General features: G+C 38.6%; 2 protein-coding genes across 6 annotated transcripts; both read left to right on the top strand.

The window, feature by feature from the left end:
* Positions 1–6,507: 6,507 nt before the first annotated feature.
* Positions 6,508–19,375, top strand: RB195_020835 (uncharacterized protein; the record flags this gene model as incomplete). 5 transcript variants are annotated; one of them, XM_064189330.1, is made up of 12 exons in its annotated part: positions 6,508–6,555; positions 6,966–7,065; positions 7,147–7,295; positions 8,539–8,662; positions 8,722–8,840; positions 8,919–9,050; positions 11,131–11,235; positions 11,428–11,502; positions 11,567–11,643; positions 12,340–12,435; positions 15,389–15,458; positions 16,662–16,811. In XM_064189330.1, 12 exons carry the CDS (start codon positions 6,508–6,510, stop codon positions 16,809–16,811), a joined length of 1,245 nt encoding a protein of 414 aa, XP_064045214.1. The 5 variants fall into 5 exon arrangements, with proteins under 5 accessions (XP_064045214.1, XP_064045211.1, XP_064045212.1 ...); XM_064189331.1 differs by lacking the exons at positions 15,389–15,458; positions 16,662–16,811 and adding an exon at positions 19,297–19,375; XM_064189332.1 differs by lacking the exons at positions 15,389–15,458; positions 16,662–16,811 and adding an exon at positions 18,124–18,181.
* A 1,903-nt stretch (positions 19,376–21,278) lies between these two features.
* Positions 21,279–26,388, top strand: RB195_020834 (uncharacterized protein; the record flags this gene model as incomplete). Its single annotated transcript, XM_064189329.1, has 2 exons — positions 21,279–21,352; positions 26,247–26,388. The coding sequence occupies 2 exons, from the start codon at positions 21,279–21,281 to the stop codon at positions 26,386–26,388; spliced, it is 216 nt and encodes a 71-aa protein (XP_064045210.1).
* Positions 26,389–26,697: the final 309 nt, after the last annotated feature.

Here is a 26,697-nt window from a genome sequence, read left to right as displayed (position 1 = left end):
CTTCATTTTTCTTGGATCTTTGCGCTTGCCATTGTACTGCGTAGAGATTTTTGTGGTTGCAGTGTGAACTAAACCAGGTATACATCGATACATTTGTGTAAACTGTTATCAACACCGAGACGGTTATCGTTAACACTACTTTTCGAGCTATTGGAAAAATATATCTTTCAATCATACCAAATCTCACTCCACGTTTTTTTTTTATACTAAAAATCCAGCGTTTTAACAAGGTCTGTGACTAAGAGGATACAAGATTTGAGTTCCGCTGTTTAAGATCTTTTTCCCTCATATATCTACCCATGTTTAATGCATTTTAAATGCGCTATTTGGGGTCAGCAGCAGAAATTAATGAAACAAATGTCAAATTTAGAACATAAAAAGTATTGCTTGGCAGCCAGCGAATAAATAGTGCTTTTTGTGGTTGCTATGTGGTCCAAAGCAGGTTTACATGGATACATTAATGTGTTTTCCGTACTGTGGTACGAAATTCGTACGCATTCGTTCACATCAATTCATGACACTTCAACTTTCAACCTGTTTTTTATTCAGCATCAGTGAATTTAGCATTTATCTGGAACTCGTTCACTTCTCGAGAGACGATAGCAAAAAGTTATTGTACATCATACATTTTTCATTCGTTACTCACCTCTTTTAATGGGATTCAGCTCCAAAATAAATGCCTCAAGTATTTGCGTTCTCGTCTTCGTTTTCACCTTAGGATTAGGAGCTCGTGAAACTCATTGGATAGCCAAAATTAAATTTATAGGTTTTTTCAAAGCTTACACATCTACAATTTTATTTAGAATCGATTATACAATGCTATGAAAATGAAGGTTTAATTAGATGAGGGAATTCAAAGCAGCAATCGCTTTAATTACTTTGCGAAGAATACTATAAATATACTTCTATTTCCTCTAAAATTCATTTTTTTTTCGTCATTTTGGTCAGTGTTAAAGGTGCTTACATTCACAAATTCCACTAGTCTGACTTGCCCCTCTGAAGTTATAAATACTAATTTAGTAGTGAGAAATCCCTTTTCGGACAACTTTTTGAAGGAAGGAGTTTAATCAGTTGAGTTTGCTTAGTTGTAATTACATATGTGTACGAAAAAAAATCAACTGCGATGGTACGCGAGGAATACATATTTCTTGTATTTGTATGTTTTTCTTGTTGTACTTTTTCGAATGGCTTTATGTTCGTTTCTAAAGATAATTTCTTGCTAACCAGAGAATTTTTTACTCATATCTTTCTAATTTTATCGTCGGAATTTGAGAAACGAATCTGAGAGACGTAGTGGAGAACTCAGATTTTCCAACAATCAATTCATACCACAGCCTTGTCTTTTTGAAGAAACGACATGATATGTAAAAGTAATCGTGATGTAAACTGACAACTGTGACCAGATTTCTTTTGTTTGGACCTCTCTGCCATCAACTACTAATTCCTCCGCTTCGTTCTCGAATCACATCTATCGATGCGGTATTCCCTTCTGTTGCATTAAACGAAGAATACAAACTTGTCACCGTTACGGAGCGTCATTGGGATTTTTAATGATTAGTTGGTTTCAGAAAAACCCTGTCAAAACTCTGATATGTGCAATTTTTGCAGCGATTTTCAGCTGTGGAAAATGTTCTGTCAAACATGGGATTTTAATATTCTTTCTAAACTTTCTTTCTTTTCTTCTAAAATTTTAGTATTTATTATTATATTACGATATTTTATTTATTATTTTATTTCTTGTTTTATTTCAATATTCGTTATTATATATGCTATACTATTTATTTTATACATTTTCTTTCTATAGCTTACTTGAGAGTGTCGCATATCGTCGTATGCATACTTATGAAGTGGAACATTCTGATTGCTTCCGCGACAAGGACATAAAACTACACTTTCCACAAAAAGCCAGAAACGAGTCTATCTATTGAACTTCGGTTCTTCTACTCCCGTCAAAGTACTAATTCTAAATTATGAGTTTTCGCCGAACGTGCAGAGAAGGGAATGCTCGCGCTGTGACACACTAATTCATACGTGTATGGGTTTAGATGAGTCATCATATGAACACGTCCTCGGAGTTAAACAGACCTAAGTGACACAAGTGGTTGCAACATCGTGCGATTTAAGTTTTTGATGCTAGGCGTGTTCTGAAAATTGAATTCCGTCTGATTACTCAGTTCCATAAGAAGATCGGCAAAAAGAAACAAAATTGTCGCCGGTAGTTCTCCTATTTTCACTAGATATTTTCTTTGTTTCTTATCAAGCTCTAAATGGTCCCAACATGCGGATCACGGGGCAACTGTCCTAATTTAGGGTTCACTTGTTCCTACGACACAGCATTTGGATTTATTTCAAAGTTTATGAAACAAAACTCTTTCGATAACCAAGTAAATCGTCAGCGCACTGAAAACCTTGCCATCGTGAATCGCTGTTGTTTTGTACAGCCTTAGGCATTTCTTTTTTTCTCAATACGGAAATAGGAACATCTTAGGAAGCAGCGTTGCTCTTAGACTTGGAATGGTTTCGGCTACAGTTTCTTCATCTGTGTTTTCTGCTCAAAAAAAAAAATGAAAGAAATGGATATGCTTGTTTATCGCATTTTTAACACATCTCAGACGCACTTGTATCGGTATCAACGGTTTTTCAGGTGTCAAATTACTCGTCGATGTCATTCTGTGGAATTTCTACTTAAAGTATTTTTAACTTCTTAGTTTAAAATTTTTAAATTGTGTGAAACATAAGCGCTTTCAACTTTGTTGTTTCCTCAAAACAATTCTTTCCTATTGTTGATGCGTTTGCTCTAAAATCTTCTAACAAACCTAACACTGACTTCAAAAATAGAAATATAATTAAAGTACGTCATTGGAAATCCCTACTAACGTAATCTACATTATACGCTTGGACACTTACATATCTGACCCCTTAAATTCTTGTGGTCCCTAATGATTCGTGATTTTGAAGCCAAATAGGATCAGTGTGGTGTTCCATGCAGTTGCAGTTCCCCAATCAATGACGGTACTCGTGTCCAGTTCTGCGAAATTCTCCGCCCATCAGAACTATGTGCACTTATCACAAATCGCTTATCTACATATTGGGTTGAAATTGACCGCAGGATGCTCTACTGTTCCTATTTCCATTTCATTCCTAAATCTATCATTTTCCTATGTGCAAAACTCGTCACCATCCATATCCAGAGTTATCCAGACGACATAATTTTTCCCAAAGTGATTTCATCGAGAATTCGGCCTGTTTGTTCAGTTGTTATTCATCCTACTCGGCTGAGCAGTCATCGATCGATCGTTCCTGACCTGTTATCAAGTGGCCCTTCATTTTCTCAAATGTTTCCTTGTTTCAATTGAGCTGTAGTTTTTTTTACGCTTTAACACCACTTGTTTCGTATTCACCAGTATAACTAAGGAGGCTTGACTCATGTCGCGTGACTCATGTTGACGTTATGTCTTTGATATTATTGCTGAGAATTTTCCGGAAAAGGACAGAAAGAATCGGAAATGCAAATGCGATGAAGGCCTCCATTCTCTGTGCATCTTTATTTTAAATGTTCCAAGCGTCCAAGTAGGAAAATCCAGAAAACGAAGTTAGAGAAAGTCAATGCGGCGATTCGAGAAGTTTAAGCGATATTTGCGAGCAAGATTAATTATTATATTAGATTAAACAGAGGTGATAGTGTAATTAACCTCCGAGTGAGTCCTCATTCCTATTGAAGCCTCGCGGCTGCACTTTCGTTGTTCAATACGCGGCGTAGAGTGTAATGATGTGTCAGTTTACAACTATTTTACTTACGCAAGTAGTACGAAAATCATTTCTTTCCAAAAGTCATTTCATCTTTCATTTGTTCTTTCTTTTTTTTTTGAATTTAAGTAACATCGGAGTTCTTTCAAAACATGAACTTTATCCTGTGAATTTATAATCTGTGCGTAGGCCTTGGTATTTTTGCACCTTTCCTATACCGTAATCTGCTTTATTCGAATGGCGTTGAACCTCATAACAACCGTGAAGAACTGCTCTGAATACATTTTTTTTAACACAGCCAAGCTTTTTACAGCAGCTGGTTCTACAACGTACCATTCCACTACAATATTTACGACAGGAATGCGCACATAGTCTTTGAACTAGTCATTCCAAGCGGTCACAAATCTTATTGGATTTGAAAAAGTTGAAGGGAAAAGGCAAACGAATTAAATACAGTAAAGTCATTGTGACAGGTTTGAGTTAAATCAGAGTGTGCGCGCACAACTCTAAACCGGTTTTGAATCTGAACTATAGTGAAGTTTACCTAATTGTTTTCCCATTCTACTGTAGTGGTGTGATCTACTTGTATTATTTGGCTCCTTAGCGGTTCCGATCATCCTTCAGGTTGAGCAAATTTGTGTAGAATTCGAATAAATAATTTGAAAAATATAATTTCATCCTCGGTACTATCCATTTTTCCCATTTATTCAATTGCCGTCGGTGTTTATAGTGTACAGTGCAGCTAAAGTCCAGTCACTTTTAGTTGCATAAGTGTAAATAATGACTGTATACCTACATTTTGTCTGTTCTACCTTCATATGACATAACGCCACTTCTTTAAGGATACATGTGTTTTACTTTGCTACCATACAGGTAAAGGATTGTTAATTCGATTTGTTCGTGGGGGTTTAAAAAGTTTAAAAAGTGGTTCTGCATCAATGCAAGTATAAGTGTTGTCTTCCTGACAGATCTGTGAATGTGTACTCCACCCCCGTAACTTTCTGAGTTGTCAACAATTTCGAACTCATAACAGTTATTTAACTATTATTTTCCAGAAAAACCTCACTAATTCTTTCCTCTTATTCTCCTCTGTTTCCCTTTAGTTCCGTCCAAACGTGGTTATCTGCTTATTTTGAGAAGGAAACACGTACTAGACGTTGCTCACATATTTTTAGCACAGTGATAATTTTGTAATGTGTCCCTTCATTGTTAATCTTGTTGTTGAATCGGCGTTTAATACCAATCCACGAATAGAGGGTTTCCATTCATCCATCACCTGTAGTTATTCAGCACATTGAACAGTTGTTTGCTAATTCAACGCTGTTTTTTTTTGTTTCTCAGCTGAGGAACTGAATAGCTTTTAAACTTCAAAAAGAACGTTTGGCCAATGGAGCGAGGGACTTATATTATATTATTTTTATATTATATTTATTTTTGCCGGAGTTTTATTTGTATTATATTACATTTATAAAGGAATTATAGATGTGTCTCGCACAACATAGGAACGATACGAGAAAAAAAGGACGGAAGTGACCGAATACGCCCCCTCAAATTTTGGAAAATGAGGCCTTAGAGAAGCAGTATTAGTAAACATCACCAAAGAGGCTAGATATGTTTAAAGGCATCACCCCACGAATCTGAGGTGGTGCAGATTTCAGGTGGAGTATTCGTATACGGGATGGGAGACTACGGAGAGGAGGTGATTCCGTCCATTTCTTGCTAATTGCCGTAAAAAACGGCCCGGAAGATGCGGCGCCGCACAAGACTGGCGCGCTCCAATCGAACCTCTTGTACAAAATGGTGCGCCAAAACGAATGAAGCCGTATCTTCCGGGCTGTTTTTTACGGCAATTAGGAAGAAATGGAAGGAATCACCCTCCTCTCCGTAGTCTCCCATCCTTTATACGAATACTCCACTTGAAATTTGCACCACCTCAGATTCGTGGGATGATGCCTTTAACCCGATGAGCGCGACGCATCTGCCGCAACTCACACTTCTTCTGTGTTTGGCTCTTGATTCGATCATATAATAGGTCGTAATAAATTGTAAGAAATGTGAGTAATAAATTTGAAATATTACTTTCCCACCCCGAGTTGGTTGCTTAGAAATGGAATGCCCAAGTAAACAACAATTCAACAAATGCGGCTAGCGTTTTTTTAATGTTTAGTTTTATTTTGCGAATGTTTGGAAGTTTTAATTTGAATTGAAATTTTGAATTTTTCGAATAATATGTGAAAATTACTATGTAATGAGTATTCATTACCTTCTGAAACGACGATATTATTTACATCTCTCCATCACATTTAGTTAGCTTAATACCCCGCGCAGTTTGCATTCTGGTTGAGAAGGATTGCACTTTTTTTTTGCCGTTTCTGCTCTGCATCGGTACTCTTTTTCATAGGGTAATTTCCGATGGAACGCAGTTGCTAGTTTCTCTAATCATCGAGTATTTCTTTTGCAGATCAGCTTTTTCACATTTTCGCATCCTCTGTGTCCTTTTTTCGGTACGGGATAATCCTTCAAAGCGTTCATAATACGTTACACATTGAAGTCCGCCTGCTCGGCGCAGTTTTGTCAACAACCAATGACTCAGCACACTTGTCATGACATGTTCGCTCATGTTTAAGGGGGGTGGGGGAGAATTCCGATTGTTTCCAGGTTTCACTTGTTTTGTTTTGTTTTACTTGTTTCCCTTGTTTTTACAAAGCCATTTCGCTTTTTTTGATGAAATGTCTTTGGTAAAACTTAGTTCCCTTTAAAATGCCGTTAAAAAATTTTATTGGAAAATTGGAACCAATTTTGGACAAGGTATGTGAATTTTTTGGAGTTTTTTTCTTCAAATGTTCAAATTCGAAACCACACCTACAGTCTGTTTTTACGGAACTGCTAAGAAAATTCATCAAGGAATTCATTTTGTTTTTTATTTATAAATTTTCCCCGCGTAAAGAATTTTAATTAGTAGTTCATCAACTTTTTGCGCGTTCCACTCTTTATGCGCTGAATGATAGCTTTTGTACCAAATGTGAGCCTAATATTTCGTCCTATCATCTTTCATTCCTCTTCTTTTTCTTTTCGTAGATGAATCAGATGGGTTCTTCTTTCTCATCATTTGCTCAATATCAGGCATTTTGAGGTACTATATTGAATTGAAGTCTTCGCGTTTTCGGTGTAGTTTTGTCGTGATGTATGTGGCTTTGAAACTTACTTCCTCATTATAGGAGTGCGCGTGGCTAGGGGCCGGGGTGGCGAGCGACGGAATGTCGGATACGATTCGCATATCGCGTATAGTGTGCGACTTTATAGTTCTTCTTTGTTGCGGTTCGTCTAACCCCTTTTTTATTTGACTTCTTGATTCTTATAGCATATTGAAAATTTGTTTGAAAAAAAAAAGATTTCCAGCTATACCTTTACTAATTTTCCACGAATGGGTGAAACCATACAAACGAGGGTTTTACTGCGACGACGAGACTATCCGCTATCCGTACCGTGACTCAACCGTTACACGGCAAATGCTGATCGTAATCGGTCTTTTGATACCTACAGCTCTGGTAAGTTAAAGTCTTTTTTTTTTGCCTTTCGTTTTTCACATAGCCCTATTCCTGTGCCCGTTTTATTTGCGCATGTGTATCCACTGAGCTATTTGACTCCTTTTTTTCAACTGCATTCCTTATTGACTCACTGAATAAATTTTCCTCCTCCCTTTGACTCATTCTCTCTCTTATGAGGAAATTGCTGCCTGTTTTGTTTTGCCTGGATGAAATGTGCGACGGAAATTGTGCTTGGTGAGGTTTATTCTAACAAAGTGTTATTTTTTGTTGCCAAAGGATGAATAGAGAATTGCGTTAGATATGATCAACATAATTTATTCTCTGTCTTAAATACTAGTACAAAAAGTTAGGAACCAGTTATTGTTAATCATTGAGAAGAAAAAGTCAATTTATGTCACGGTTCTATATAGCTTGAAGAAGGAACTCTACCTTTTCTGCTACAAAGTTGTGCAGAAGAGAATCACCCGAAAGGTTGGTTGGAACTAGGCGGAAACCTTTGATCCATCACTTTTGTACTATAATCTTTTGAAAGTTTGCTTAATGGACACATTCCTGAGATTCATTGTTACTTCCTTAATCATATGTCACACAATTATATGTTCATGTATGATTATATGTCAGAAGAGAGAGAAAAATTATCATCGCAGACCAATGAACAAAGCCTTGTCCTGGATATTATCAGTATTTTGAGATAATTTCATTTCTCATGCATACTATAGCTGTCAGCAATGTTAACAACACTTGTCTTTATTCCAAATATATGGAGCGTCCGGATAAACTGCATGTGTTTTTCTGCACTACGGTCTGTCTGTCTGTCGTCGAAAACTGACGAAAACCTCTTGCACCACTTATACGGATGAAACTCTGATTTGAACACCAAATTGTAATCTTCTTTTTATATCGATTGGGATGAACATTTACAACCGAATGCAAGCGGTTTAAATAAATGCAGTTGGAGTGTACTTAGCTGTTCTTCTCCCCCTTAGAATCCACATTCCTGGATGTAGAGGTGTGTACAGAGGATTTAGTTTTCTTTTACTTTTCTTTTCATTTGACGTTGGCTGCGTGCGCTCGCTTGCAAAAGATTAAACACTCTGCTGCTATAGTAATTAACTTACTAGTATTCAAATAATTACGTTTTGAATATCGATTACCTTAAAATGTAAGCCCTATGTAATGATACAGCAATTCGGAATTAAAATATTTCAACAGATAATCCGTCTTCTGAAGAATTCTATTCCAGATACTTGCCACAGAAATATTCCGGACTATGGCATGGGAGAGGAAATGTGCGGACCAATTCAAAACGTATCATTTGAAGCAGTACCATGTACATCGACTCATTGTACGACTGTATTGTTTTATCGGTATGCATTTTAATCTTCACATTAGACTTTGATACGTGAGAAGAACAAAGCATCTTCAGGATACTTTTTCCTCGGTGTCTGCTTTAACCAACTTATGGTTGATATTGCGAAGTACACTATAGGTCGTCAGCGACCTCATTTCATGGATGTCTGCCGCCCTAATGTTGGTTACGAAAAGGTGATTCTTAAAGAGTTTTAGTGATTGGATATTTGAGTGATATTTCTGTGAGATATGAAAAAATTAAGAAAATTATAGTGTGAGAATCCCGATCTTTACATTACGAATTTCACGTGCACTGGGCCTAATCAGTACTTGATCCATGAATCGCAGCTTTCTTTCTATTCTGGACACGCAGCTTTCAGTTTTTATGGTGCCTGGTTCACGTCGGTGAGTATCGTTTTTGAAAACATACAATATTTATGTGGTGATGCTGATTAGGTCTTGTATTCTATGTTTTACCTTTTAAAGTTCTTTTCGTACATATTCATGAGTAATTTCCATGAACTCAGAGAAGAGACAAATCGAAAAGTTGTGGACTTTTCATTCATTGTCTAGATTGGAGCTTGGTTTTACCAGAAAACAGGCTTGAACCATTCGCATCAACGCACGTTCAGATTACGAGTTGCCTCTTTTCAGAGAGGGAGGATCTGAAAATTGTCATCCAGGGGCGGTATGGACTAATTTTCGAAAGGGTTAAGGTGCGGGAGATGAAAATATATTCCTGCTATGAGAAAAGAAAGACTTTCAAGAAACTTACAGATAGGCAGACTGTCCCTGCTTTTAAATAAAGTGAATGCTATTCTCGTCGGTGAAGAGGACGAAATTTCGCTTGCGGTGCTCAGAAACTTCGAAGCACTGATCAGATTTTGGGAAAATTCGTGAATACTGCCCCAGAAATGGTGCTGTCGTGAGACGGTAATAGTGAAGTTTGGGGAAGGTCGACTGGATTGGACTAAAGTGGAACGCCTAGGATAGGGATTAATCAATGTCCTGCACTTCATTTCTTATCCCCTTCAGTACACCTTGCTCTTTTGCTACGCGACACCACTTCTAGACAAGCGTGTCACTCTTGACGATATCTTAGTTGATTTTACAAAACTCATCTAAATGGAAGAAAAAATGTTGTAGAAATGTAATATTCAAATTATAATGTATTCGTGGTAATGCTTTAGTAGAGTGGTATGGGTTATTATTACATTAAAAATAAGTTGCACGTATGGTATGGTGAAAATGACATGAAACACGGTGGAGTTGCGTATGCGGCTGCGCTCAAAGCAGCGCTATGAATTGTAGCGGTTAGGATCTAGAAGGAACCCATGGTAGCACCGCTCATCGTTGCATTCATGATGGTCCCACGTCAGTTCCAACCACCATCCCCACTGCACCGCTTACGCAACTGTACCATGCTTCATGTCGTTTTGATCCGACTGTTTGGTCGAAACAGAAAGAAGAGAGACTCGCAGGTTCTTGCATAAAACTCGTATTTTACGGTTCTTTTCCTTTGATAAACCTACTTAATTGAGATACAGAGACACCTGCTGCATCAGAATAAACCATTGAAGCACTCAAGCGATATCTACGAGATATCTCGCAGAAGAAGTTCTGCATAGGATTCCTAAATTTTTTACAGTTTATGCATTTGTGATGCACTTGTCGGAGCTGGGTTAAACATTTTGATGTATCGGAATTAATGCACAGGTTTGGTATTTGTGAGAGTTTGCGCAGAATGAAAATGAAATCAAACTACGACCACAACCACTACTGTGGATCAAAAGATTTTTATATTCAAAAATAGCACTGTATTTTACATTGAAGATGATTGGAAAAAAAGTGAAATTAATAAGATAGAGGATAAAATTGAAAAATAGATCGTTTCACCTCTACCTAGACGATCCATTTTTGGATTAGCCTTCCTTGAGGCTCCTCAGTAAGGGAGGAAAGCCAATCCTAACAGAACAAAATTTAAACAAAATCAAACAATTAAAACAATGTAAAATAAATAAGAAATGAAAACAAAAATAATTAGTGAATGTATCAGTCCAAATCGTATTTTACTATTTATGATACTCAGTTACGCAGCCTAAACTTGTCCTTTAGAAAAATTAGCATTGGAGCACACTATCTACCAAACCAGCGGAATGGGAATAAATTGTATTATAATAAATTGTATAAGGAGGACCAATATGAATGTTTATATGTTTATAAAGAGGAGTACGTATAAGGCCTAGGAAGTAAACAAGCACAATTAAGTATTGGGTGTATGTGTATTGAATAGGATGAGATACATAATTTCTTCATTTATCCGTTAAGAAGTCCTGTGACTGTAGTAATTCAGTGATACTTAGCTTAAGGTTACAAAGGTTACTTAACTGCAAGGTTATACAGTATATTTCTAGATGCTCTGTATTTAAAAACATATCATCTCGATGGTTACTGTACTCCTTATCTGAATTTTTTTCAATTACAGCTTTATCTGCAAGCCCGTCTATACCGCCCGCTGTTTTCTCGACTTCTCCTGCCAGTCATCCAGTTCGCTTTGTTTGGAGGAGCTTCATACGTGGCTCTCACTCGGGTACGTCCTATTTATACGATTCCTTTAAACAGATTGTGAGTTTTGCTAGTCCATTTAGTGGTATTCCTTTAACAAACGTTTCTCTTGCTTGTTTTTCACTTTCTATTGTGGAATACAAAATATTCGCATTTTTTTCATTCCTTACATCTGCGATCTGCGAATTCGATACTTTTTGCATCCTTTGGTTTCTAGGTGTCGAACTACAAACATCACTGGTCAGATGTTCTTGTTGGAGCGCTTATTGGAAGTATTATCGGAATATTCGTGGTATGTTTTCACCCTAACATTATCTGTGTCATAAATGTTTCTCTCTAAATATTTGGTTCTTAAGGCACTCTATGTGGCTGAAGTATTCAAACGTCGTGAAATTCCAGCTTGTATTCCATCGAATGAATTTGGCCTAATCAGGTTAGATCAGCTATCGACTGGGAGTTCTCATTCGTTTCATTTTTGTTGCTTATTTTTCGAAAAGCGTGCTCTATTATGAAGGCGTTCACTTTTATAGTTTCAGTTGAGCATATATTTTTGCTGTTTCCTAATTTCTTTTCATTTTAAATGGTTTTTGTTGAAAGTCCACAATATTTGCTGCAAATATTGATGCTCTAGGCAACACTTTGAACTTTCTGTTTTTGACCTGCAACATTTAGTGTTGTGGTCATTTGTATTCTACAATGTGCAAATAAATAAACTACAAAATACATTATGCAAAATACATCTGTCCGGAATTCGCAACATTATTCGTTAAAAGAGGAACTGCTGCTGAATAAGTGTGCGGCCAGACCCCTTACTTTTGAACCAACTCGAAAAGTCAGAAAAATCTACATCAGTCACACTAAGCTCACGATATCCGGTACGAGCACAGAGAACTACACAACTGGTGCATATGTCGTACACGAGTGATTGTAAGATTTCATGAATATTTTATTCATGAAGGTTTTGGAAGGGTGCACAGTTACCTCATTTGTGTTCACGGCAGGAACCATTTAGAGATTAAGATCCAACTTCTTAAACAATTGTTTTTCTGTTTTGCAGAAAGGCTTTTGGTGTGAACATCAATCATGTTTTAAAAATAATGAAGCTGCCATAGATGGTAAGATTTTTTAGGATGGAAAAACGCACAGACGTGAATCCAGCCGTAACCACTGCAACACATTCAATAACTGTAACAAATGAACAAGACCCAGCATCAAATCAGCGACTGTGAGTGTTCTATTACTTTTCATATTCCAGCTAACATCAGCTAATTGGTTTAGTAGCCTTTTTTGTCAGCAAAATTTCTTCACAACCTTTTTAAATGGTACTCTTGGTGGCGGTTTTACACTTCTAGTAGTATTCTAGTAGAATGATGCTTCTTAATTTTATTTGATACAATGTTCACAGTGGATTTGATCTTTGCCGTAAATATTTGTACTTGTCCTCATTTACTCTTGCATGCATCAAAATTAATATTCACACGTGTAATAATCGTCTGTGTCCAGTGTTAATGCTGCAGAGTTGATGATGTTGATGAATGAAATATATATGTGTATATAGTGATGCGTCTAATTATGAAAATGTTCGCGTTTGAGGTCGAAGCCACTGTTCAACACTCACATTGATCACTAACAACACTCCATCACTAATTTTATGCTGAGTACGTGTGTTGACCGTGATTGCGCACGAATGATGCATAAGCAGGGAGCGCTTCGAATACACCTTCGAAGGATTTTTTTTACCCTTGCGTTTCTCTTTTGATCATCTACCTTCGTTACTCATTTCTAATCTAAATTCGAATTTTTCTATTCAAATCTGCGCAAAAGTCCGTCTCTGTGATCTTCTCACAAATGCACATAACGGTTAGCACGCAGTCGACAGTGATGGATTAGGCTGCCACCCGAGTTCCACCAGCGCCGGCCGAGCATGCTTCTTTCAGTTGGCACGGGAGTTGTCCAAAGTGCAAGACTCATGCGCAGGAAGGCGGCGGGTAATGGATCCTTGATTGATCGAAACCGCCCTAGTGTCAACCAAGCCTTTCATCACTACAGAGTCGATAAAGTGGTACCAGACTTGTCTGGGAAGTTAAAAACATTGGCTTAATGGCCCTCGTAAGTCATTATATAGGCTGGATACACTTTTGCAAACCTCAAAAGATTCCGAATTATAGTGCATACGTTGCCGAACCTCAACCGTTTCGATTAACGCCAGCCATCTTATCCGCACTTTATCCTCATAATCAATAAAAAAATTCTGTTATATTTTTTAAACCTTTTCTCGACTCTACAGTTAGTATGCTCCAATGCTATTTCAGATTTCTCTGAGTAGATTTAGCTACGCAGGTCGGTCGACTGAGTATCACCAACAGTAAATTATGAATGTAGAGACTTTCTCCTATTTGCAGCATTTTCTTATGGCTTCTTCTATTTATTGTTGAAATATTTCTATTTTCCTTGTTGAATACTACTACACATTTTGTTTTTGTATTGACCCCCCCCCCCCTTGCCTATTGAGGGCTCTCAAGGGAGGCTAACCTAAAAGTGGATCGTCTAGGAAAAGGCGAAGCGATCCGCCTTTTTTAACTTCAGCCTCTATCCGTGTTTTTTTTTGTGATGTACCTTAATTGCATCACAACGAAGGTCCCTCTGTTTGCTGGATCCTGCCCGTCACCCTCCTTTACGGTATCCATAAACAGATGTACCTCATTCTTTCGCTTATGTTACCAAGCCACTGCCCATCGGTTGGTACCCATTAATGGGGTCACCGCTTGCGCGTATTTTGCCGGCAATCTGAAACTCCGAGCAATCTCGTGAAGGGACCTGCGACGTTTTGGTCTTGTGCAATCGCGGAACGTACGATGAGCATAAGGTTAGAGTTGGACTTTATATGAAACTTACACTTTCAGCCGTTATACTTCAGCAGCATCATTTAATGCTTGTTAGAGATTATTTCATCTTTGGTTGCAGTCTTACATGAATATGTTCATCTTTTCTTTATTGGGGAATCACCAATCTTGGTTTATTTTTCTGTGTACTGTACTTTCGACACATTTTGCTTTTATCAGCTAGTCGGAAGTGAAGCGGCCACTGAGTATAGGGACCAATAGTTAATAACAATTTTGGAGTAAAATGTAGTTGGAAGGATAGGGATCCTCTCAATGGCGCCCTTATTTCTGTATGTAAGAGGTAAGTAAATAAATCATTCAGGACGCTAAGACCTAAGTATTTGTCTTATAGGGTCCATGATAAGCTAAAGTGACTCCGAGAAAAAAGGAAGATAGATCGTCCAGAAATAAGAACGCCACTGAGTGCCCTTTGCAACTACATTTTTCTTCAGTTCTGAAATGTAAGAAGAGATGGGTGGCATCAGCTTTACCCAGATCCGCTGATTTGTTCCGTTACTAGAAAAGGCGTGACGAAATGGTAGGTAGTAAGTTTGTGGAAGGTCTTCCCACTTCTAGAGCTATTCGATGTGAAGTTGCGAAGTCTCGGATTTAGTTTTGGTTCTTTCTTCTTCAATTTATCTGTCGCTAGGGTTTCTGGTGATTGAAAGTGTGGTTTTGTGTGAGTTGTTCTTCCGTGACTTGGTGATTTTTGTTGAATATCGGTATAGGGTGTGAGTGAGTAGAAAAGCAGTTGAAAAGTGGTAAAAGGTGTGAATGTCGAGAATTTGAAAACTGTTTACTGCGTGGCATTCTATGATGGGTTTCTATTTTTTTTTGGTAGTGGGTGTCATAGACTTCTTCCGAACTGACTGGATAGGAGTTATAGAGTAACTGTTGTTAGGAAGCTTCGGTGTTGTATGTCTTCTCAACGTCTGATTCCCTATTTACATTTTCCAGCACTGTAATGCGTATTATTGAGTTATTTGTGTTTTTTAGCTTCAAAGTGAAGTCATTTTGTTTATTGTGCTGATTTTTTTAAAGGAATTGTTCACATGTTCAACACTATGAAGCAACATTAATAAGCAGTTCAGGATTATTTCAAATGAAGATCAAATTTCATTAGTTTTTTAGGGTTCTGTAAGTGTCGTTTGTTCGCACAACTGTTGTTGTGTTTTTAGTATTATCAAGAAGGCCTGGCTAAAATTTAAATCGTTCTCACATATATTTTGCAGACGTTTTCTCTGTTATTGCATCTTCTTCGGCCGCTCATAGAGTTTTGAATTTGTATTTAGTTAGGCTTCCCGCTTTGAGATCAGACGGTAATATCCAAATGGTTGGACTCTACCATGCGACACCAGTGACGGCAGTACTTTGAAGTGCTGTAGATGAGGTGATCTTCCTATCAGTGAAGATTTAGGATCTACTTCTTACTATAAAAATTGTCTCCGTTTTTTAGAATACTCCAAGCGGATCTCTTTCTTGTGCATGACCATTTTCTTTTGTTTCACTTCTATAAATGTTGTCTATGATTCCGATTGACGATCTGGTAGATTTCGAAGCAGTTAGATAGAATCTTTAAGTCTTAAGTAGTGGATTTGAAATGAAATGTAGTTCCATTAAGATATGTCGAGTTCTTTTTTCTTTCGCTGGTGACAGTGTCGAGTGCTTTCAGATTCTGAAGCCGTTATTTATGCCTTTTTTATATTTGCTGATGTAGATTTAGTGTAGAAAATAGAGACAGCTTCAGCTCGGTTTTACCATCGTTATTGGTCTTATTTCTCGCTACAAACAAAAATTTTGGAGGAATAAAATACCGAAGGGGAGCAAAAAAATAGAGACATCTTCAACAATTTATCGCAGAGGTACTTGCAAATTGGTTTGGTGGCGGAATTAAAAATGAAACTTATTACATGATATCTTAAGCTTATGTATGAACGATTCGCAATTCTTTTAGCCCCACTATATGTGTCAAAAAATTGAGGAATTGCTAATCTGCAACAGGAAGCGATACATTACCATTTTATGTTTCGTTGGATCCTATTAATGATAGGATGCTTGGATCATGTATTTATGCGGGAGTGAATGAATATCAGATATTGCAGAATAGAGCATGACTGCTCTTTTCATGACGTTTGAGTCTCTTGAATGTCAAAGCTGGATGGAATATGTGGGACAAATTTTAAGGTGAAGGTGCCATAAAATTATGTTGGTGGAATAAAAAGAGTGCTAACAGCTAATTAAAAACCTGAAGATGAAATAGTAGACGAGTGAAAGGAAGAGAGATAGTAATAGATGTTTCTCGAGTAACTATAAGGTGAATCTCAAGAATCCGTTTAGTGCGGGACAAAAGTAATATGGAGGAGAAAATTTGTTCTCCAATAACCTAATTGAATTCGGGACTACTGTTTCACTCACAAGCCAAGTATCGGCGCTCATTTGGTCATCATTATTTTGACTAAACTGCTTGCATGAGAGTTTGTTCTTTCTTCTTGAGTTAACGCTGTGCTTTTCCTCATCCCAACCACGAATGTTATGTTGTGTGCTTTTGTGTGTCAACCTCTTCTTTTAGCAATGGATCCTCTTCGTCGAAGTCGAGATGATGGCGGGTGGTCCATCGTCGAAATACAACTGCAATGACGACATGTTCAGTTCACAACTGCATCCACCGACTCACCTTACACTTGCAAATGTTTCTCCCACATTCACGCTTACCTTCTGACCCAATTTTCTAACCCTTTACCTTCCATTAGATGCGCTGTGTGCATAGAGCTTTATGTAATAAGTTTTTGCAGAAATATGATTTGAACCCGGCTTACTAGGTGTCGACTTATGCTTGTTGTGTTTGTGATTTGGTTCTATGTAGTGTTCTGTTCGTGGCTATTCTTCTGTGTGTACGATTTCAGTTTGGCAAATTGCAATTCTAGCGAGCCAAACTGCCCGAACGGGGAGTATATGACGGAGATTCGCTTGGATCCCATGCTGGTAGTGAAAATGTGACCTATCCCGACTATTACTACCACCCTCTTGGATCTGATGTAATGATGACTATAGTGCATAGTTGTTGTGTTCCCGGTATTACTACATAGCAATTTTACGGTGCTTAACCAAATCTAAACTTTATTTAGTGTCTAGTTTTAATATGTGTCATTTGTTTGTACTACTTACCACCTATCTTTTCATTTTTATAGGTTTGTTTCTCTCTTTTCTTTTTCGCTTTCTTTGTGCTCTTTGATTACTTATTAATATTTTAGATTTATTTAATTCTCATTCCACTATTGTACTGAGGGGAGTTATACGGGAAAATTCTGGATCAAATTTCTAGACATTTGATAGTGATTTCGCTGTTCCCACCACAAATGTCAGAAACAAAAGGGATATAGAAAAGATAGCGAGGGGAGTGGTTTATATTCAGTGTTTGTGCTTCGTAATCGTCCTCTGTTAAAATGCGGATGTTTCTGTTTGTTTGCAGACTTGTATGCAGACATCCTTTAAGTTACATATTTTCTCATGAGCGAGTATTATGTAAAATAGCGAGAAACTGAAACGAAAAGGTCTTCCGGGCAGTGCGAGCTTTACAATGTATTATATACAGAGACGAGTGCCAAAGGTTGATCTTTCATTTTTTTATCTGTATAAATATTAAGGGGGAGATAGTGGTGAACTATGCGGTAGTGTTTGTAGTAGATTTCTAATGATTTCTAACTTCGGATCACATCCAACCAGTTGTTGGAATGAAATCTGGCAAGAGTCCGAGCTGTTCGTCAGCAGTGTGCCCTGACTTGGTTGGTAATTACCGATGCTTATGGAACGTACGTCATTCTGTTGGTCATTAGAATTCATCCAGAATTTTTCCGTTATAGCTAGAAAAAGCATGGTATTTGTGAATCTGTGTTGGTAATGACTACGTGTTGGGTTTAAAGTCGTCCTAATAATTGTGGTTTCCTTGTGGTTGGTTGTCGGTGAAGAAGAACATCTCGATTGCATCATCAGTGTCACATATGTTCACTTTGTTGTAGTTTCCCCAATTTCAGTTTGGATCGCTATAATGGCGACGTTGATGGCGGCGTTCGCTACATCGATCACTATTGATTTATCAATTAAGGCCAACACATCTTAGCATGTTTTTCTCTATAGTGTATCTGTTGCTATTCCTTCAGTTCAGTTTTGTGGCTAGTCTTGTTGTTTAAGCGCTTCTGTATATAGGAATACATTGCGTTTCGTGTTTCTATTGCATTATCGTGCTATAAATATTGGACATAGATAATATTTGTCTCAGAAAACGATAGTGAAATTCGTGTTAGTGGCTTTTCTTACACCAACTATGCTTCCTGACGCTACCTTTCCGTGTATTGTATCTATAAAAGAAATTAGTTGCGAATATACTTGGTTTGCAGTGGGTCGTACCGTGTAGACGCTTTTGAGTGAAAGAGGTCGCAAATGGAAAGAATTTGTTGAGTCGACTGGAAGGGTGAAGTGGTGTGTGTTCTAATGATCGTCCAGGAACTAACTAACTTTACAAAACTAACCAAACTATTTTTGGTGTCCATTTGTGTGGGAAATTACTTCCGATTCGGAGGAAATATTGATTGTTTATGAGACGTCACCAAATGCTGGTGCAATGGAGTCACCACAGTTTCGTTTTGACCATGTTCAACGTTTTCGCTGAAAATTGAGCAAGGAAGAATAGAATTCTCAACATTTTTTCCGCAGAGAGAAAACGTTGAGAAGGCATGCTTAAAAGATCTTACTAGAAGATTCACTACTATATGTGGGAAATTATCTGCCGTGCTTAGAAGATGCGTCTACAAATTCAAATTGAAAAAAAAAATTTCCGTGTCATCCATGCTGCGCCGTTACGGGCACTCCATTGCCCTCCGCTGTAGTCCGGTTAAACAAAACAAAATATTTTGTGACCGGCTGTAGTTTGTCCGCCAACCAAAACGTCATTTTTTTCAAATTTTATCTGTTAGATCCATTTCTCATGTTTTTCTTTGAAACTTTGAAGCTTAGCAACTTCTTGAATGAAGTAGGCATCACCTAAAGTTTATCTGTTTATTCTTGGCGAAAACTGTTCTCTTGGTTGTCGCATGGAAATCGAGTTTCTTGCTCAAGACTCGAAGAAGTCTTGAAGTTTTTCTGGGACCAGTTCTCGCTTATTCGCATTGAACTTTGTAAAGGCAAAAGCAAATGGGGTTTGTTTCTAGAACCAACGGCGAGTTCTTGTCGGCAGTTCGTCCACCGCCCAGAGCGGTTGTACCTGCGTCAAACAACGAAAGATTTTGACGAGTATCGATTTGTTTCAAATATAAGGTTCTAATGTATTTCGACTGTTTGTGCATTCATGAGTGAATGGTCATTGTTCCACAACGTAACAAAGTTAAGTGTAGCAGAAGTAAGTTTGTTAACTACCTAACCTAGCTAGTCTTTCAATTAACGCTGAAATAATAACGTGTGTTGTGCTTTATATATGTATTGCTTTTGAAAAGTTTTGGAACTTTCGATCACAATAAAGTTTCCACAGTGCTTCACGTTTTTTGTAGATAGTAGAGTGCATTCTAGCTTGGCTTCTAGACCTGTTCCACGCTTTTTCCACATTTCTTTTTCTTTCCCCTCTTTCATAATCCTTGACCTTCCTCGGTTTACTACGCATGCCTCCTTCTCGTACCTTCGATTGTGTGATGGTGAGAGAACATTAAGAATGTTTTTCAAAAGGAATCCGAGGTTCCTTTTCGGACGAGTTTTAACATTATGTAATAAACAGTGTGGGTTGATACCAAATGATATAGTGTGGTCAAAACGACATGAAACAGTTGTGTAAGCGTTTGCGCTCGAAGCGATGCGGTGGAGCGTAGCGGTTAGGATCTAGTGAGGACCCTTGGTACTACCGTTCATTGCTGCAGTTCGCGATGGTCCTGCCTCGATTCCAATCGCTATCTCCACCGCGGCGCTTCGAGAGCAAACGCTTGCGCATGTGCACCGTGTTTGATGTCGTTTTGACTCTTCTCTCACATCTTGCCACATCGCGGATCTGCCACCGGTTCATCTTGCGGTTACGAGTGTAGGAGATAAGGAACCCTATCTCAATGTACATAGATTATATGCGTTAAAGTTAGGCCAATCTAAATCTACCTAAGCGTGGAACATTTTAAGTGATTACAGCTACTGCCGTCTCTTTAGCACTGTTTTGACAACTGGAGTTGCTGAATAATCATATTTTACATTGTTTGTACAAAATGTAACTAATAAATTTTTACCAGAGCAAACTTTTCTGTTTGATGTTGAAGACAGGTGCTTACGAATTTTAGAGGTCTGGAAATTGTTCGCCTCGACAAGGCTCCTTAGAATAGGTAGAGTCCACTTCTTTTTCAACAACCCCCGTAGCACCCAAGTGGCTCTGGCCCAGGCTTCATATCTACTACGCAAAACAGCATCTTCGACCGCCGACTCACGGGCTCTTTTTGAAGCAGCGGAACGAATCGAATTCCTCATGGTTCCTCTGCAGGAGATCAAGAGGCAAGGAGCTAAATGCGACAGCTGTTACAGTCGTCAATTGCGGAGAGAAGTTCTCATCGCGTCATAATTCCAGAGGAGCGTTGGATTTGTTATGAACTCTCCTGTCGTCTATACGGTCAGTTCTCAAGAAAATCTTGTCACTCTATTGACCGTCCGTTGTCTTCGTGCGTTGTGCCGAATACATGTCTAGGATATTTTGCACACATTTAAACTATTTTTATTCATAAGAAGAGTAACCGAGAGGACCTTTGGAACTAAGGAGCGGTATGGTTACCGAGCACAAATTATTCACGGAGATGAATATCAGATCTGTAGGGAAGGCTCCATGAAGAACAACCTCTATTCCATCAAGATTTCGCTTGGAACGATCATATCTCGAGAAGTCGAGAGTCATTGGCAGAAATGCTGCATGATCCTCGTCCTAACCTTTGACTCGACAAAGTCTTTATTACCATAGAAACGAATGCAATACCATTAGCGCTGTACGATCAGAGGGTGGAAACATGACATGTGAGGGCCTCAGCCAATTGCTACCATTGATGCAATATCACAACACAGGTCTTGTTTGAGAAGAAAGTGCCATAGGCCTTGAACGAGGATTCCGTCCAATGTATTTTTTTTTCGTGGACGACAACGTTCTTTTTGCTGGAGTGATCCCCCTGAATTAGAGACGATGCTCATGGAATCAAATGAACTGGAAAGCAATCTACAACTACGAAAAGAAGGAAAGAAGATGCAGCTAATGAGGTATGTCTTTATACAGAGATGAATGAGGAAGACGGATTGAATACCTTAACTAATGGACTTTCTATCACAACGGAGATGGGGAACCACGACAATAGAAGGAAAGAAAGCAAGTGTTGGGAAGGGCAGAAGGGATGGACTGCCTTTAGACCGGTCAGGGAAGCAAGCTGATGGACCAAAACCTTTGTACTCACAATTAAAATATGCTTCTTGAACTAGACATAGTTCGGCAGTGACGAACTGAGGCTCGGTGCAGTCGTAACTGTGTTCGTATCGGCGAACGAGTGGTAGAACCCATTGCTAGCTTAGCTCGGTTTGTAGCAACGAGTGGAGTTAGCGACCGTTCTGGCCTCGATACCCACTGTACCAAGCTTCAGGTCGTTTAGACCCCTTCCACACAACACTTGGCCAGGTCTCATAGTTTAGACTATGAAGCAATGTCTGTATGTCGAAAAACAAGCATAGATGGGTCGATCACATTGTGCGAAGATCCGACGATGTACCAAAACAACGTTGAAGTGAATTCTAGAAGGTCGATGCAGAGTGTACCTGTGAGAGACACTTAGAAGGAAACGTTGATGTGTTCGCAGCATAGGTGGACCGCAAGAGAGCTTTTCTGAACACTGGCAAAGAATCCGTGATTCGTCAATTTCATTGGCGTGTGCGTGTCACTAACAACTGGTGGGTATCGATTGAGCTTTTCGCATGGCAGCGTCAGAAGCCGCAATCAAAAAAGAGCGTCAGAAGGACGAGCGAGGAGCCGTCGTTGATCGACCCGGTGGACACAAAGGGCGATTAGAGCCAATGGCCAATGAGATACCAAAACGTGACTGCGTGCGTTATTAGAGGCACCATGTACCATGAAACTGACATAGTGTGGAAACCTGATAGAGAACAGAGTTCGGGGTGTAGATTACGAATATGCCCACTCAATTTGTCCTAATCGTCTTTGGAAAAACGATGTGGGGAACGGACTTCGTTTTAACGTGGTGAATGTCCCAACCCCTGCGCACGCGCCGCACCCACGTGCGAGCGGTCGAAATTAAATGTGATCTTCTCGGTAGTTTATTCAAGTATATACAGCGAATAGGCTGCTGAAGGACCGAAACAAGTACAAGAATAACAATTTCTAACATACCTCGTAGAAATGGTTGCTTTTTCTCGCTCTTAACCCCTTGAGGCTCTCTCGCCACGCGCAGAGAGGTGCGCTCATTCCACCTTCTGTAAGGTCTACTGGGAACCTCATGAGATTAGATGATGAGAAAGAGGTAGAGATGATGAACGAAGGAAAGAGACGAACAGGGATGATGTTATGTCCTTTAGTTTTTGTTCTAAAAGTATTCTGAAAAACATTCTATGGCAAATGACTTGTCTGCGACTTAACATCCAGACAGTCGAGAAGTATCGTATATGTTTTCGTACTGATTAGAGAATAGAAGAATGCGAAAATGTAAAAACAATTACTTAAAATTACAATAGCCCCTTCGTAATCCTATCTACGTCTTCGCAGGGACATCTCATATACGTTTTCATTTCCAACCTTAATTTTGTGAAAAATAGGTGAACGAAAGCCGCAAATGCAGCTCATTGCGAAAAACGATGATTTTTTCTCCTCCAGATGATGCGGGAAGTTCCTTCTGCTGTTGAAGGTTCATATTTGAGCATTGTTTCCTTCTCCTTTTTAGATTTGTGAAGTTCCGGAAACGAAAACATTCTCTGAAGTGGTATCCACTTGCTTTTCATTTTCTTAAAGGACTTTATTTCTGCATGATTTTTGTTCCGACTTGTGGGTTGTGCATAAATTAACGTTATTTTTACTAGTTCTGGAGAGAAATATTCTCGGTTTATTGCTCCTGGTTTCCTATGTTTAGGTACTGTTCTTTAGTGTCCTTTTTTGGTTGGATTATATTTCTTTAAGTCGGGCATTTGAAATTTGGCAGTACTTAAGGAACGTTTCATATCACAGCTAAGAAACATTTCTAACGGGCTAACGCTTTAAACACATCCAAATTAAACCAAAAAATCAGTGATGTAGTTCTTGTTTGGACTGTTTTCTGTGAATTATAGTGTCACAATGATGGTGCACGATCGTCCCAGCTTCTATGACAGCGTCAGTTCGATGGAGACGTTCGTGACTGCACCGGGATGGGATGCCGGTTCTTACGGTGGCGTCAGCAGCACCTGCGATTACCTCTCAATACGTTCTGATCCGTCCTGGTCACGTCTTCGACCCACCTCTGTTTAGCATAAAACTCCGTGATTTCTATTTACATAGCACATCTCACTCGTTGTTTTGGGTTTTCTTTAGGTTATAACATCAGTTTTTACGGCAGTTTTCCTTGGAAATTCTTGTATTATATATTTTGTTCTATTGGACTTTGGTAAGTCGAGACTACTCTTTAAGGTTTCTTCTCGTTGACTCATATTCGAGATCACCTTTGTTGTGATCACCTTAAAGAGCCATGTGCATTGATATTTTTCCTATTTTCTCGCAACCTGTCTCTGTCTAGCTTCCCTTTTTTGGATGTTTTCCTTGAATATGTGAAAAATTTCCACCCAATATGGTTACTTTACCATTTCACTAGTGTGCCGAATATTCAAGAGGAATTCTTTGCTGCCTCCGGCAACGCTTCTGCTTTTCGTGGTTCATTTTCAATAGCACAAACGATAGCAAATTCTGCCGTACTGCTACGTTTCGTCCTAGTCAGAAATATCTTAAAGTTCATGAAGAAGATGAAGACCATGAAGATCAGTAAATTATTACTCCAGTTTTTTCTTCTCTGGAACCAAATTCTACTTGTGGTAATTAATTGTTGCTTTAGAATGGAACGTTACCCTTATACATTTTAAATACAGCTTGTTTTTTTAATGTATTAGCTTTCAGTTCCCTTTTTTTTGAGCAACCCGAGTTTCTTCCATTCTTGTGTGCCTTTCTTGCTCCTACACTGCTGGTTAATGGGTATTTTCGTTCATAATGGAATAAGTGTATAAAAAGGTTTTATTATTAGTTATTACTCTTGTCTATGTTAGTTTTTCCCAACATAAATAAAATATTTACATTCAGAAGGTGTTTCTTAGTAATTCAATTAAATGAAGTACACTATGTAGTTAGCTGGAAGGAAGCATATTTCTCAAACCATGACCTCGGGCAAAAATGAAGTCAAAAAATGAAGCTATTTATTCACGGAGGGGAACTACTGGTTATTCTCTCTTCGTTCATCTGTAATTCTTCGTAATTTTTGCCAGCTTTTTCTTGCCTCATTTACTTCCTTCAACCGAATTATTCCAATTTTTTGTTGCAAAGTCAATTTTCCTCTTTTCAGACTTGATATCACTCCACGAAAATCGATTGAAGAAGCACGTCGTGAATACTTCAAGAGCGCCTAGAAGAAGTATTGGATGATTTCGATCAAATCATCACCGCCCTCATCTCAAATTTGACCGACATACATACAGTACCTGCCTAATTCACTATTCCTACACAAGATCAATAAAAACCATAAAAAAAATCTATAGTTTATTCTTGATAACACTGATATGCAGCATAAAATCTTACCTTTTTCTTAGTGAACCTCATTTCCATTGGCTTACTTGATGTCGTTGTCATGACTTCTGGTGCTGTCGTTGATTTTTGTTTTCTCTTTCAATTGAAAACTATTTCTTGACCTTCAAACAAGACTTTGTTACTTATCAATTGCTTCACTTTTCTCTTTTCTTTTTTTTTCTCCGAGGATAAAGAGAGGAAAAGAGGTCGACTGTAACAGTGTTTCGTATGTTCTCATCTTTAAATGCTCCTAGTCTGCTTAGATTCGACTGAGAATCTGTCTTTTTTTTTTCTTTTCTTTCCTAGTACGATCGACGTTCCTTTTCATCTATGTTGTCCAGGCTTTTGTTGCTTGATTAAAGTTTTCCTGCATCAAAGTTCAATTATGACGATATCCTGCGTAAACCATAAAGGATAAAGTTTCTGACGTTAATCAATTGGATGCGCCCCCACGTTCACTTCAATTCAGAATCGTTTGAGGTTTACGAACGTGTATCTGACCTACACAATGACTTGCGGTGGCTAGCCGATGAGTCAAGTCAGTGCTTTTATACTCCCAGACAAGTCTGGTACCAATTCATCGACCCCGGAAGGATGAAAAGCTTGGTGAGCGCCAGGGCGGATTCGAACCTTCGATTGATCGTGCAGGCGGCGGAACCTCTAACCAACTGCGCTACACCCGTCCCAAATTAACATTTAATGCTTTGAAAATACAATGACTTTTCCTTTTTGTAATAACTGTTGTTGCTCTTCTTTCTCTCACCGTTGTTTAGAATCGTTGGATTTGTGTAGTAGAGGGGGCAAATGTCTGGATGGATATATGGATTCATACAAAGTTAACCTCAACAGCACCTTCTTCACGTAGGTACCATGTCATTTCGAATTTAGGTTATTCGAATGCGATGTTCGCTTATTCGTAGAAAATCTCGTTTTTTGGAGATTTTTATTGAGGTTCGTCAACATTAGACATAGCGATTTTTGGCTTAATCAGAACTCCTTCAAGCTTTCTGGAACAAGTTTGGGAATAGTGTCCACGGAATCCTGCACCGTTTTCCTCTAGGATAGAATATAGATCAAGGTTACATTTCTTCGATGTCTATTTCGTTGAGATCTAACTACATCCACTGCTATAGACCATCCATCATCTGGACCATCCATCTGAAATAGCAGTTTGTGTAGGACCTGGATCCGAGAATAAAAATGAGTCTTGAAACATGGTAGCATTATTCTGAGATGGGAAGACATGGTAAGATTCTGATATCTTCTCGAGCGCGCGAAGTGTGTGATCTTAAGTGATGTCCGGTAACTCGGGGCATACTTGATGTAAGAAAATTTGATTTCACTTTGGTTTAGGGCCATCGTTGGGCTCGACGGTTTGAGTGGAGTTGACATTTCTCCAACCCTGATCGCAACACTCTGGCTTTATGGAGCAGCTTCGAGCGCAGCCACCTACGCAACTGCATCGGCGCAGTGCGATGTATTGAGCCAACCTTAGCTTTTGTTATCAAAACAATTTTTTTTCAAATCATGCAAAAGTGACCTATTCCTAGTGGACTTAACTGAAACGACAATATTTCTCTTTTCAGCTCCGAAAATTTTGGGAAAATACTTTGACCGTTAGGAAGACGGTGAAAAAATTTCACTCTACTTGTAACCTTTTAAGAAAGCCACGGTTTTGAGTTCAGATAACTCTTGCCCTTATGTGCTACGTTATAAACTAAACTCATAATTGCAAAGTACCTGATAAGAGTAAAAATTACCTAAACTCATAACCATGACTTGGGGGATGCATGAAGCACGGCCT

The sequence above is a fragment of the Necator americanus genome, chromosome II, assembly GCF_031761385.1.
Source record: "Necator americanus strain Aroian chromosome II, whole genome shotgun sequence".
Lineage (NCBI taxonomy): Eukaryota > Metazoa > Nematoda > Chromadorea > Rhabditida > Ancylostomatidae > Necator > Necator americanus.
The sequence above is the reverse complement of the archived record's forward strand: the minus strand, read 5'-3'. Positions and strand labels throughout refer to the sequence as shown.